Genomic DNA, 12,607 nt, shown 5'->3' with positions numbered 1-12,607 from the left:
ACAGATGCTGCCAGACCTGCTGAGTGGTTCCAGCATTTCTTGTTTTTATGCCTTGGTTAATGTCTCATTTGAAAGACAGCACCTCTGATATTGCAGCACTCCCTCAGTACTGTACTGGCAGCCTAGATTTTGTGTTCAAGTCTCTGGACTACAAACCCACAAACTTTGACTCCGAGGCTGGAGTGCAAGCCTCTGAGCTGCAGCTGACACCTGTCATAAATACAAACTTCATAAAGTAAATTGATATGTGTAAGATCTGGGGTTTGCTTTAATTTAATTGTAAGACTTGGGTCAATTACAATTGCAGTCTAAGTTGGGAGAGCAGATCTAAAAGGGACTTACAGCTGAGACTAGCTACAAAACCACATGGGTATGAGGTGCTTTTACAAGCTTTACAGACTTTATTAAGTTTTTCACAATAAGCACAAAACCGTGGTACTTCGCAAAGGGCAGTGGTCAGCAGTTGCATTCATGATGCAACATCGGACCTCAGCCTCCAGTTAACTGCGGCGCCTTGTCTTTTGATTGAAGTATGTCTTCTGTTTTCTTCTGGATGATGATGATGCGTGCTTTTGGGATCTTAAAAGTTCTTATTTTCTACACCTTTTTCAGGTTGGTTCTGTTCCATATTAGGTAAAACCCTGTTTCTGTTCATCTGATTGGTCACTCATTACCTACTTGCACTTCCATGATGGTATTTCAAGCCCTGTTTAAGTCATTGTCATATCATTCACTGGTGCTCCAGATGTATGTTTTCTTGCCGTGTATTCGTCAACAATGATCACTTAACAAAATTGCTATGCACTTGTCCCATTTCACAGCTATTTGGCTGGTATGTTTACAGTCTTTACTGGTTAAAAAGCCAGCAGTCTCCCTGGGGTTATTCACATTCTAACAACTTTTAAACAAAGGATCTTTACATGGTCTGAATTAGCCTTTTTCATCACTTCTCAACCTGTCATGACTTGTAAAGAACTCTAGCTAATATTCAACTGAGCTTATCCATCATGTTTTTATGGTTATGTTACAATTTTAACCAATATACTTAAGGATATGACAACTAACAACACTATAATAAAATAAACTCAATCCTTAAGGGTGAAGGAAACTGATCTCTCATAATCAAGGTTTGAAAATATCCTAAAGTTTTCCATAACAATACGCCACATCCTTTTACTGTCATTTACATTTGATCCCAGTGCCGTTCATACCCTTGTTCACAGTAATTTTTCATTTTGTTGCACACTTTCAGTGACCAACATTCTCCTTCTCAAGTTCTTAATCATACCTCTCGTATCCCTGAGGGTGATCGTCAATACCACCAAAATAACTAGCTGAATACACATTATCATATGTAATGTTATTCTTATCTAAGAGGGTACCTTAATATTTGAACCTGTGTCCCATCAGCTGCTATCATCTCCTACTTCTTCTATTTCCTTTTCTTTTTTTTATTTCTTCCTGGGATGTGGATGTCGCTGGCCAGGCCAGCATTTATTGGCCATCCCTAATTACCCTTGAGAAGGTGGTGGTGAGCTGCCTTCTTGAACTGCTGCAATCCATGTGGAGTAGGTACACCTATAGTGCTGTTTGGAAGGGAGTTCCAGAATTTTGACCCAGCGACAGTGAAGGAACAGTGATATAGTTCCAAGTCAGGATGGTATGTGGCTTGGAGGGGAACTTGCAGGTGGTGGTGTTCCCATGCATCCGCTGCCCTTGTCCTTCTAGGTGGTAGAGGTCGTGAGTTTGGAAGGTGCTGTCTAAGGAGTCTTGGTGTGTTGCTGCAGTGCATCTTGTAGATGGTACACACTGCTGCCACTGTGTACAGTGGTGGTGCGAGTGAATGTTTGTGGGTGGAGTGCCAATCAACCGGGTTGCTTTGTCCTGGATGGGGTCGAGCTTCTTGAGTGTTGTTGGAGCTGCACCCATCCAGGCAGGTGAAGAGTATTCCATCACACTCCTGACTTCTGTCTTGTAGATGGTGGATAGGCTCTGGGGAGTCAGGAGGTGAGTTACTCACCAAGATTCTTAGCCTCTGACCTGCTCTTGTAGTCACGGTATTTATATGACGACTCCAGTTCAGTTTCTGGTCAATGGTAATCCCCAGGATGTTGATAGTGGGGGATTCAGCAGTGGTAATGCCATTGAATGTCAAGGGGAGATGGTTAGATTGTCTCTTGTTTGAGATGATCATTGCCTGGCACTTGTTTGGCACAAATGTTACTTGCCACTTATCAACCCAAGCCTGGACCTAGTCCAGGTCTTGCTGCATTTCTACATGGACTGCTTCAGTATATGAGGAGTCACGAATGGTGCTGAACATTGTGCAATCATCAGCGAACAGCCCCACTTCTGACCTTATGATTGAAGGAAGGTCATTGATGATGCAGCTGAAGATGGTTGGGCCTAGGACACTACCCTGAGGAACTCCTGCAGTGATGTCCTGGAGCTGAGATGATTGACCTCCAACAACTGCAATCATCTTCCTTTGCGCTAGGTATTGTTATGACCAGGTGAGAAAGGTATCTAGGGGTCCCTCTCAGCCTTCACCTGGTCTTACTCTTACTGTAACAGGGTTTGATTTTAAACACACCGTGTTTTGAGCTCCCTCTTGGTGAATCCTTGTTCACCGCTTTTCAATTATAAGGCAAAGAAATGAGTACAAACAGGCTTTCTTAGGTTTAAAGAAGAAAAGTGAAATTTATTCAACTTAAACTAATAACTCTAATTCGGTCGATGCCTCCGGATACACGACGCCCCCCATGCTAGCATGCATAAGCGATACACACATGCAAATAGAGACAGAAAAGAGCAGAAGAAAAGATAAAGTGGAAAGATTTGAGGCAATATCTGAAGAGTTTGTTACGGTTCTTCGAGTTCACTGTGGAGTCCTTTAGTAGGTTGATCTTGTTCTTCGTTGGGGCCCAGTATTCTTGTTAAACCTTGTTCACTGTAGGAGACTTTTCTCTCTTGGGGTTCATGTGTCTTCAATGGGTTTCAGTTCTGTGAGAAAGAGATGGGAGCAGACAGGAGGGGAGGAGGTCTTTTCAATCCAGGAGCACAGAGCTTTCTCCCAGTTCAAACACTGTCTCTACAATTTAAAACTCCCCATGTTGGCCAGCAGGGTAGTCACGTGACTTGTATAACCACTTCTGCCTTTGTTTACTGGGTAGTTCAGGGGATAGTTCCTTTGTTCCAAGCAGTGCCTGCAACCCTTTGTAATAGGCCTTCTTTTCTTCCCAGCAACAATTTGAAATTTAATGTCCATGTGGCGATATTAATGTGCCTCATTCTTGGCAGGTGGGGCCTGCATTACAGTATGACTCCAACCAGTTTTTCCCCTGATTCCCATTGACTCCAGTTTTGCTAGGGCTCCTTGATGCCATACTTGGTCCGGTGCTGCTTTGATGTCAATGGCCGTCACTCTCACCTCACCTCTTGAGTTCAGCTCTTTTGTCCATGTTTGAATCAAGGCTGTAATGAGGTCAGGAGCTGAGTGGCCCTGGCGGAACCCAAACTGAGTGTCACTGAGCAGGTTATTGCTAAATACCTGTTTCAGTGCTGTATCTCTAAATAAATAAATAAATAAAATAAATAAGTGCTGCTTGATAGTACTGTTGACGATATCTTCCTTCACTTTACTGATGATTGAGTGTAGACTGATGGGGCGGTAATTGGCCAGGTTGGATTTGTCTTGCTTTTTGTGGACAGGGCATCCTAGGCTATTTTCCACATTGCCAGGTAGATGCCACTGTTGTAGCTGTACTGGAATAGCTTGGCTAGGGGCGCGGCAATTTCTGGAGCATAGGTCTTTAGTACTATTGCCGGAATGTTGTCAAGGCTCATAGTCTTTGCAGTATCCAGTGCCTTCAGTCGTTTCCTGATATCACGCTGAGCGAATCGAATTGGCTGAAGACTGGCATCTGTAATGCTGAGGACTTCAGGAGGAGGCCGAAATGGATCATCCACTCGGCACCTCTAGCTGAAGATTGTTGCAAAGGCTTCAGCCTTATCTTTTGCACTGATGTGCTAGGCTCCCCCATCATTGAGGATGGGGATATTTGTGGAGCCATCTTCTCCAGTTTGTTGTTTAATTGTCCACCACCATTTGCGACTGGATGTGACAGGACTGCAGAGCTTAGAGCTGATCTGTTGGTTATGGGATCGCTTAGCTCTGTCTATTGCATGCTGCTTACGCTGTTTGACACGCAAGTAGTCCTGTGTTGTAGCTTCACCAGGTTGACACCTCATTTTGAGGTGTTCCTGTTGCTGCTCCTGGCATACCCTGCTGCACTCTTCATTTAACCGGGGTTGGTCCCCCGACTTGATGGTAATGGTGGAGTGGGGGATATGCCAGGCCATGAGATTACAGCTTGTGGTTGAGTACAATTCTGCTGCTGCTGATGGTCCACAGCACCTCATTGATGCCCAGTTTTGTATCGCTAGATCTGTTCGAAATTATCCTATTTAGCATCGTACTAATGCCACTCAACACGATGGAGGGTATCCTCAATGTGAAGATGGGACTTTGTCTCCACAAGGACTGTGCGGTGATCACTCATACCAATACTGTCATAGTCAGATGCATCTACGGCTGGCAGATTGGTGAGGATGAGGTCAAGTACATTTTTCCCTCTTGTTGGTTCCCTCACTACCTGCTGCAGACCCAGTCTAGCAGCTATGTCCTTTAGGACTTGGCCAGCTTGGTCAGTAGTGGTGCTACCGAGCCACTCGATGATGGACAATGAAGTCCCCCACCCAGAGTACGTTTTGCACCCTTGCCACCCTCAGTGCTTTCTCCAAGTGCTGTTCAACATAGAGGAGTACTGATTTATCAGCTGAGTGGGGGAGGGGGGGTGGTGGTGGGGTGGGAGCGGTAGGTGATAATCAGTAGGAGGTTTCCTTGCCCACGTTGACCTGATGCCATGAGACTTCCTGGGGTCCTGACTCCCAGGGCAACTCCCTCCTGACTGTATACCTCTGTGCTGCCACCTCTGCTGGGTCTGTCCTGCAAGTGGGACAGGACATTCCCGGGGATTGTGATGGTGGTGTCTGGGACATTGTCTGTAAGGTATGATTCCGTGAGTATGACTATGTCAGGCTGTTGTTTGACACGTCTGTGGGACAGCTCTCCCAACTTTGGCCCAAACCCACAGATGTTGGTAAGGAGGACTTTGCAGTGTCGACAGGGCTGGGTTTGCCGTTGTCGTTTCCGGTGCCAAGGTTGATGCTGGTGGTCTGTCCGGTTTCATTCTTTATTGACTTTATGGCCAGGTTAGTTAGAACCCACCGTGGAAGGGTGAAACCTTCCATGGCTGCTTCTTTGTTGCATTGTCAGCTTAGTTGCTACCTTGCATGTGTGGGGAGGAATGTTTTCTATACCCTGATACCTTACTCATGTGACATGGAGCTTTCTGCTGTTTGAGCAAATTCCAGAGTATGTGTAATAGGTCTGCATGTGGTAAAACTTTACCATCTGATGGACAGTACCCATTCTTGTGATATAGTGGTAATGCTAGGATTACATTACACACAAACCCACTATCAGATTAGATGTTAGTCGGATCTGGTGAGGTGTAGTGGGCAGCAAGGATGACTGCAATTAGTTCAGCCTGTTGTGATGAATGGACAGGAATTTGGAACCCTATGGACGATCAGGATGCGCCATGTGCACTATTAAAGCTTGGCTACTCGACCCGAACCTGACTACACCTGATTGCATGTGTCGGGTTCGGGTGGGATCTGGTCTATATTCTGTGTCCAGCATTCGGGCTCGGGTCAGGTCGGGTCAGGCTGGACTGTACTGGCTCCGTGTTTTACAAATAAATGCATTATTACATTTTAGCGATATTTGGGTAGAGTCGGGCATGAAAAAAAATTAAAGGACTCGGACTCCATTCGGGTTCGGTTTGGCTGTGTTTGGGTCGGGCCCGGGCCCGGGTCGGATTTTAATTTTAAAGCCAAGCAGGCCTTTATCCACTATTGCACATCCTATTTTCGGTGTCACATTGACATGATACCATGTTCCGTCGGCGTAAATATCTCAGACTTCTGGATTGGGATTCTGTGCTGTCGGGCTCGGTTCTGTCTCTTAAGAGGGTAGTGGACACTGGTGAGGACTCCCATCATAAGCTAGCAACAGAGGTAGTAGTGTCGTTCGTTTGAGAGTATTTTCTAAATCACGTTGTAATCGTGTCTCCCGACCTCATCAGCAGGTTAAGTGGAGTGCGTGGAGAGTGAAGGATAATTTTCTGTAAGCCAGTCACGTAAGTAAAATGTTTAACTGCCCAAAAGGTAGCTAAGATATGTCATTCACAGACCGAATAGGCATTCTCTGCCACCTGCAGGAGCCAGAGGTTGTATGCAATTGGTCTCAGGGATTTTCCCCTTTGCTGGCTTATAACAGCCATGAGACTGGATGCAGTGGAGCCTACCTCTAGGTGGAAGGCTATTCTGGGTCTGGTGACATCAGTGCTGTAGCCTGCATAGTCGCTGTTTTCAAGTTCTCTACAGCCTGTATCTGTTCTGCTCCCCAGGTGGGTTGCATGTTCTCTCCTTGTTTTCCTGTTAACAGTTCATACAAAAGTTGAGCCATCTGCATGAAATTAGGAATAAAATTTCTCTAATACCCCACTAACCCTAAAAAGGATCGTAATGCTGTTTGAGATATAGCTAGGGGAAGCCTCTGTACAGTGGCTACTTTTTGCTGATCAGATGTGAGTCCGGTGGCTGAAATCCTAACACCTAAAAAGGTAACTTCATCCTGTACCAACAATTCCTTTTTTGGATTCATTTTCAGTCCTCTCCACTTTAGTAAGTCTAACAGTTCATTTAAGGGGGTAATGTGTTATTCCGCTGTTGAGGTAGCCAATAACAGATCATCTATGTATTGCAGAACTGCTTCTGGTTTAGAGAACGTCTTAATCGCTTGTGCCACATGTTCATGGAAAATAGAGGGAGAATTATGAAATCCTTGTGGGAGACAAGTCCATGTATATCCCTGGCCCTCAAACATAAAGGCGAATTTATACTGGTCTTCTTTTGCTACTTGAACCAAAAGCCGTTAGCTATGTCAAGTGTGGAAAAGATAGTGGCACAGGATGAAATAGCTGACAATAAGGAAGGGGCCTGACTGACTGTTGGGTTTTGTTTAGGCGTTACTTTATTAAGGGCTCTGTAATCAATCGTCAGGTGCCAGGAAGCGTCTGGCTTCTTAACAGGCCATATAGGGGAATTAATTGTAAAGGATCCTGTCTGTAAAACCCCTTGCTGCATTAATGAGGCAACAACTGTCTGCATGCTAGGAACACTTTCCCGCAGGATGGGATGCTGCTCACAAGGCTTGTATGGGTCCCTATTAATCCAAACTTCAGTATCTAATCATCCACAATCATGTTTAGAGACAGCAAAAGACTCAGCATTCTGTTTATTACTGTTTTTACCGTTGGCAGAGAATGGTCAGGGAGAGGCAGTGCCTCAGCCTTTTTAATCGCAAAAACTGAATGAACATCCGAAATCTGGACTACACCCTCTTTCAAGGGTGTTCACTACAAGCAATTTTGGGTGTAACCAATAATAACTCCTACTTCCTTTAGAGCATCGCTTCTTCGGACTCCTTTTGTAACAGACGCAGCCATGTAGAAGGATTCTCTTTGAAGTTTTTCTCCTATCCTCAGCTTAGTGCCTTCTCCAGGGAATGTTAATGTTGCTGCCCCTGTGACTCCCTTAATTCTTTTTTCCTGGTGCTAACTGTCTATCTGCATGTGGGGTATGAATAATAGTCACTGAAGAATCTATTAGCATTGTTTGCCGTCGGCCCCCTGGCAACAGAGTAGTGATTACCGGTCTCTCGTGTCGGCCACGTCTGAACCTCACCTTAGAGCGACTCTGTGGAGCCTGTTCCTGTCAATCAGCACCCTGTCCTCCTTGCCACTCTGGTGGCTAGCGACCAGACGATGCTTCTGTAATAGCTGGGCAAGCAGGATATAATGTTTGATTCTGCTGCTGGGCTTGGGTAGTGGCCAGTCTGCACCATGGATGACAACTTTTCAAGCCAGAGTACTAGCCAGAGCTTCTGTCCGATCCCATAGGTACGGAGTATAATCAGGCAGATTACCCCAGGGTGCAGGGGGTCCTCTCCTACCCCGCAATCGATTGAACTGTGATGGACCTTGCTTTTCCCTGCTTTCCTTATTCTTTGGGGTCCTGTATTCCTTAGCCATGTGTCCTCACCTTCTACAATTCCAAAGGGTGAGCTGAGGGAGCGGCCTTAGGTCTCTCTACTACGTGCACTGGCTTTTTCATGCTTTCCTTTTTTCAGTTTCAGTTCTTGCCTGACGCCAGGTAAATGACCAAGCGCTCTCTGACAATTCTAGTATTCCATACCATGCTAACTGTTCACTAACTGTGTGTCCCAGAATGTTCCGTAGGGAAGACTGGATCCTTTGCAGAAATAGCTTTTTAAAAGAAGCAGACTGCGTATGGGCATTGCTGTCAGCCAGATCTGCCTGCATCATATTAAAGACCATATACAATCTTTCTGCAAAAGCTGTATGGCTCTTGTATGGGCTTTGTGTAGTTCCTTTACAAACCTCTGTCATGTCTAACTGTTCCAAGTCCATTGCCTTTTGTAGTCCTTGTTGTATGATCGCTTTAAGAGTGATGTGCCTTTAAGAACTCAGTATGCTAATGAGTTAAGTACCAGTATGTAGTCACTAGAAGCTATAGTCACTCTGCACAGCAACACCCTGGACAAAAGGTTCTATATATAGTTTGCTCTGTATTGTATGTACTAGTTTAGCTATTAATAAACCTTCTAGAGATCTTCAAGGAACTGGAATCCACGTATCTCATTGTGTTGGTTAAGATAGCACAAAGAAACTCATGACAATCCCTTTTTAAAATCTTTCCAGAGCACCCCACTATTCAATACACCCTGGGGAACCGCATCCCTCACATCACTTTTGCATGCAAAAGGGGTGACTCACTTCATGTCCTCATCAGTCAACTGGGGATTGTAATGCTTAAAGGTCATTAAACTCTGTGCTAATTCTGAGGGGCAAGTTTTAGTTGTGATCGGGCCCAATTGATCAGTTAATACTTTTAAATCTCCATAGCTAAGGGGAACAGAAGTGGTGGACTCAGTAACATCCTCCTCAGGAGGGATGGGCAGTCCTTGTTCCCCTTCCCCCTCTTCTCTCAGGTCTACCCTGTCTCCTCCATGTTGTCCTCAACTTAGCAAGGAAGACAGGCAAAGGGTTTCCTTCCCTATTGTCATCCTGCTGCAAGGACTCCTGTCCTGTCTCATTATCACCTATGTGATACTCTGCTTTCGTGATGGCTGCTACAACTGCCTGCTGCTTCCCCATCTGGTTCCACAGCCACTTAATAGTAGACTTGCACTGTACATGATCTGCCTCACGTTGGAGTCGCTCCTGTAGCTCCCTAAGGGTGCCCCGCGAGTCCTCTAAGTTCTGGGTCAACTGGGTGTTTTCCTGCGTGAGAGTGACAATATGCCTCTCCGCCAACTCTATCTGCTGCTGAGCTGCACCAGTCTGTACGGCATTAAGTGCCTGTTGCTGTATAGTAGTAGTAGTAGAGGATGCTAGCAGATTTTATAACATTTCCAGCTGTGTCTGCTGCTGCTGGATCTGTTCATTTTGAGCTACCATCTGTTTCGCCTGTGACTGTATCACTTCCTCAATCCGCTGCGCACAGTATGATGCTGCGTATGTGATTAGATTTAAAGCTCTGTCACTCTTCCAGTGTTTAGCCAAGACCTGCGCCTGGATAAAAACTCTGTTATTTCTTTGAATGGAACATGCTCATGTTTTCATACGCACTCTTCTAACAGGGGCTGGATACTGTCTATGTTATATTTAGAGACTAACACTTCCTCATATGTTTGCCAGAGACCCTTGTTTACATTAGTCTTTCGTCACAAAGTTCGTACTTTAAAGAGACACCACTGGGTCAGTTTAATCTGCCGCCCCTCCTAAGAGGTTATCCCCGTAAGAATTATCGCTGGCCAAACAAAGTTCCTATGTTTGTGAAACTTGCTTCAACACCCTCGGTTTACGTACTAGTCAAAGTCCCGGGTTTCGGCACCACTTGTATGATCTGGGGTTTAGTTTAATTTAATTGTAAGACTTGGGTCAATTACCGTCTAAGTTGGGAGAACAGATCTATAAGGGACTCACAGCACAGACTAGATACAAAACCACACAGGTGCGAGGGTTTTCATAAGCTTCACTGACTTTATTAAGTTTTCCACAATAAGCAAAAAATCGGGATACTTAGCAAAGGACAGTGGTCAGTAGTTGCGTTCACGATTCTGGTTCGCTGCGGCACTTTGTCTCTTGATTGAAGTCTGTCTTCTGCCTTCTTCTGGATGATGATGCCTGCTTTGGGGGTCTTAAAAGTTCTTACTTTATACACCTTTGCCATATTAGGTAAAACCCCATTTCTCTTCATTACCTAACTGCCCTTCCATGATGGTACTTCGAGCCTTGTTTACATCATTGTCATTGAGGGGTGCTTCAGATTCATGTTTCCTTGCTATGTATTCATCAACAATGACCACTTACGAGATTGATATGCACTTGACCTGTTGCACAGCTATTTGGCGAGACATGTTTACAGTCTTTACTGGTTATTCACATTCTAGCAACTTTTAAACAAAGGATCTTTACATGGTCTGATTAGTCTTTTTCATCGCTTCTCGACATCGTCATGACTTTTACAGAACTCTAGCTAACATTCAACTGAGTTTATCATCATGCTTTTGTGGTTATATTACAATTTTAACCAATATACTTAAGAATATGACAGCTAAGTTCTAACAGCACTATAATAAAATAAACTTAATTGTACATGAGGGAGAAATGGACAGATTTGAGTTTTTGAAATGATTTTGAAATCAAAGACATTTTCTAATTATCATGTGATTATCACTTGTGTTTTGGCAATAAGAAATGCAAATATTTTATTTACCAATACCTGTCAGAGAGAGGAAGAGTTGCTCCTTTTGAGTGCTTTTCACAAATTGAAGACAAGTCATATTTGGAAAGCTCTATTCTACTGATTTCTTATAATTTGATATTTCTCAACAGCTGTATGTGATCCACCTTGCCAAAACAGAGGCTCATGTTCACGACCTCAGCTCTGTGTCTGCCGGTCAGGGTTCCAGGGTTCTAGGTGTGAAGAAATTGTTCCAGAACAACCATATATTCCCCGTGCTTTCTTATCAAGATCCTTCTCATCTCAGTCATCTGCTTTGCAGTCAAATACTTTCCAGAGGATTGAAAGTAGTGCAAAAAACAACACAGAAAGTACAAATGAAGCTTCAACTAGACATAAGACTTCATCAGTAGCTCAAAGTTTTGTGTAAGTAACTGATTTATTCTTCTCCATTGGTGTTTTGCATGTCAAGATAACAGTCCTTACTGTGTTGTATTAATGCACAGTATGTAGGTAATTAATATTCTGAATTATGTCATTTTCACTGGAGATTTAGCCTTCCTTACCCAATTAAAAGTTGCTAGATAGTATATTTGTTTCCTAGAATGATAAACATAAAGCTAACTCTGAGCTCCAGTCATCACGGAATCATTTTGATCAGTTTTGGCAGTTTAATTAATTCCAGCTTGACCACTAAAGTGAAAGGTTACAGTGTGGTGGAATAGTTCTTTCCATCGAAGGGAAGCTTGAAACGGCTATTTTCTCAATTCTCATTTAAAAACTGTCATTTCTTGGCTCTTGTCAGTTGCATGGTACCGTGAGCTGCTACTGTGGAAAATAAATTAAAATATGACTTCATAAATGGAAAGTAAAATATCTTTTCCATATAGTAATATTAATCCTTGATTTATCTTTAAGTGGTATAATTATTATTTAACTTAATAGTTTAATTCTATTCATAATACATGAAGTCTATAAGTGTCATGATTATAGAAGTTGCCCAATTTTGCATTTTGTTTGATTTCAATGAATGCCATTTTTGCACCTGGATGGCAGGTTTTAAATGTACCCCATATTTTGAAATTTGGCATTGGAGGTGTTAGCATCTGAAGTTGAAGATGCAGTTGGAGAGAGTGTTATGTGTTAAACTTTGAAGCTGTGTTTTGAGTTACAGAATATTGATATACGAGGTTGAAGCTGTAGGCTGATATTGTGCTTCATTTTGAGATACTAGTATTGTTACGACCGAGGCAGGATAGGTGCACTGTCTTTCCCTCATTCCACTTCTCCACGGGTCACAACATATATTTAAATGTTTACCCAATTACCGATACGGCCTATTATATAGCCTATTTTATTTCAGAATAAAATCCACCAACTAGATTTCTTTAATAAACAAAAAAAATTATTATAAAGCAAGACTTATTCAGTAAAGATGCAAAGCATTAACACGCAGATTGAAATATGAAAGTTCCCTTCTAACTTAGCCCAACATACATACACACCAGTTAAAGAAACGTAAAGAGGTTTTCTCTGCAGAGATCTCTTTACAAAAGACAAAAAACAATACTTTGGCCACATACTTGTTAATTCTTGAAGAAAAAGGAGAAGATATGGAATGATATCAGTTGTTCCTATATTCTGGCAT

General features: G+C 43.4%; 1 protein-coding gene across 4 annotated transcripts in view; it reads left to right on the top strand.

Annotated features, from left to right (window-relative positions):
* Positions 1-12,607, top strand: part of LOC137373618 (latent-transforming growth factor beta-binding protein 2-like) — a 773,188-nt gene that overhangs the window by 89,016 nt on the left and 671,565 nt on the right. For all 4 annotated transcript variants that reach the window (XM_068038663.1, XM_068038661.1, XM_068038660.1 and 1 more), the window contains exon 3: positions 11,112-11,385. In XM_068038663.1, coding sequence (XP_067894764.1) covers positions 11,112-11,385 — 274 coding nt within the window. The remainder of the gene's footprint in view (positions 1-11,111; positions 11,386-12,607) is intronic.

This window comes from Heterodontus francisci, chromosome 9 (assembly GCF_036365525.1).
Source record: "Heterodontus francisci isolate sHetFra1 chromosome 9, sHetFra1.hap1, whole genome shotgun sequence".
Classification (NCBI taxonomy): Eukaryota; Metazoa; Chordata; class Chondrichthyes; order Heterodontiformes; family Heterodontidae; genus Heterodontus; species Heterodontus francisci.
Note: the sequence above shows the minus strand (reverse complement) of the source record. Positions and strands in the feature narration are given on the sequence as shown.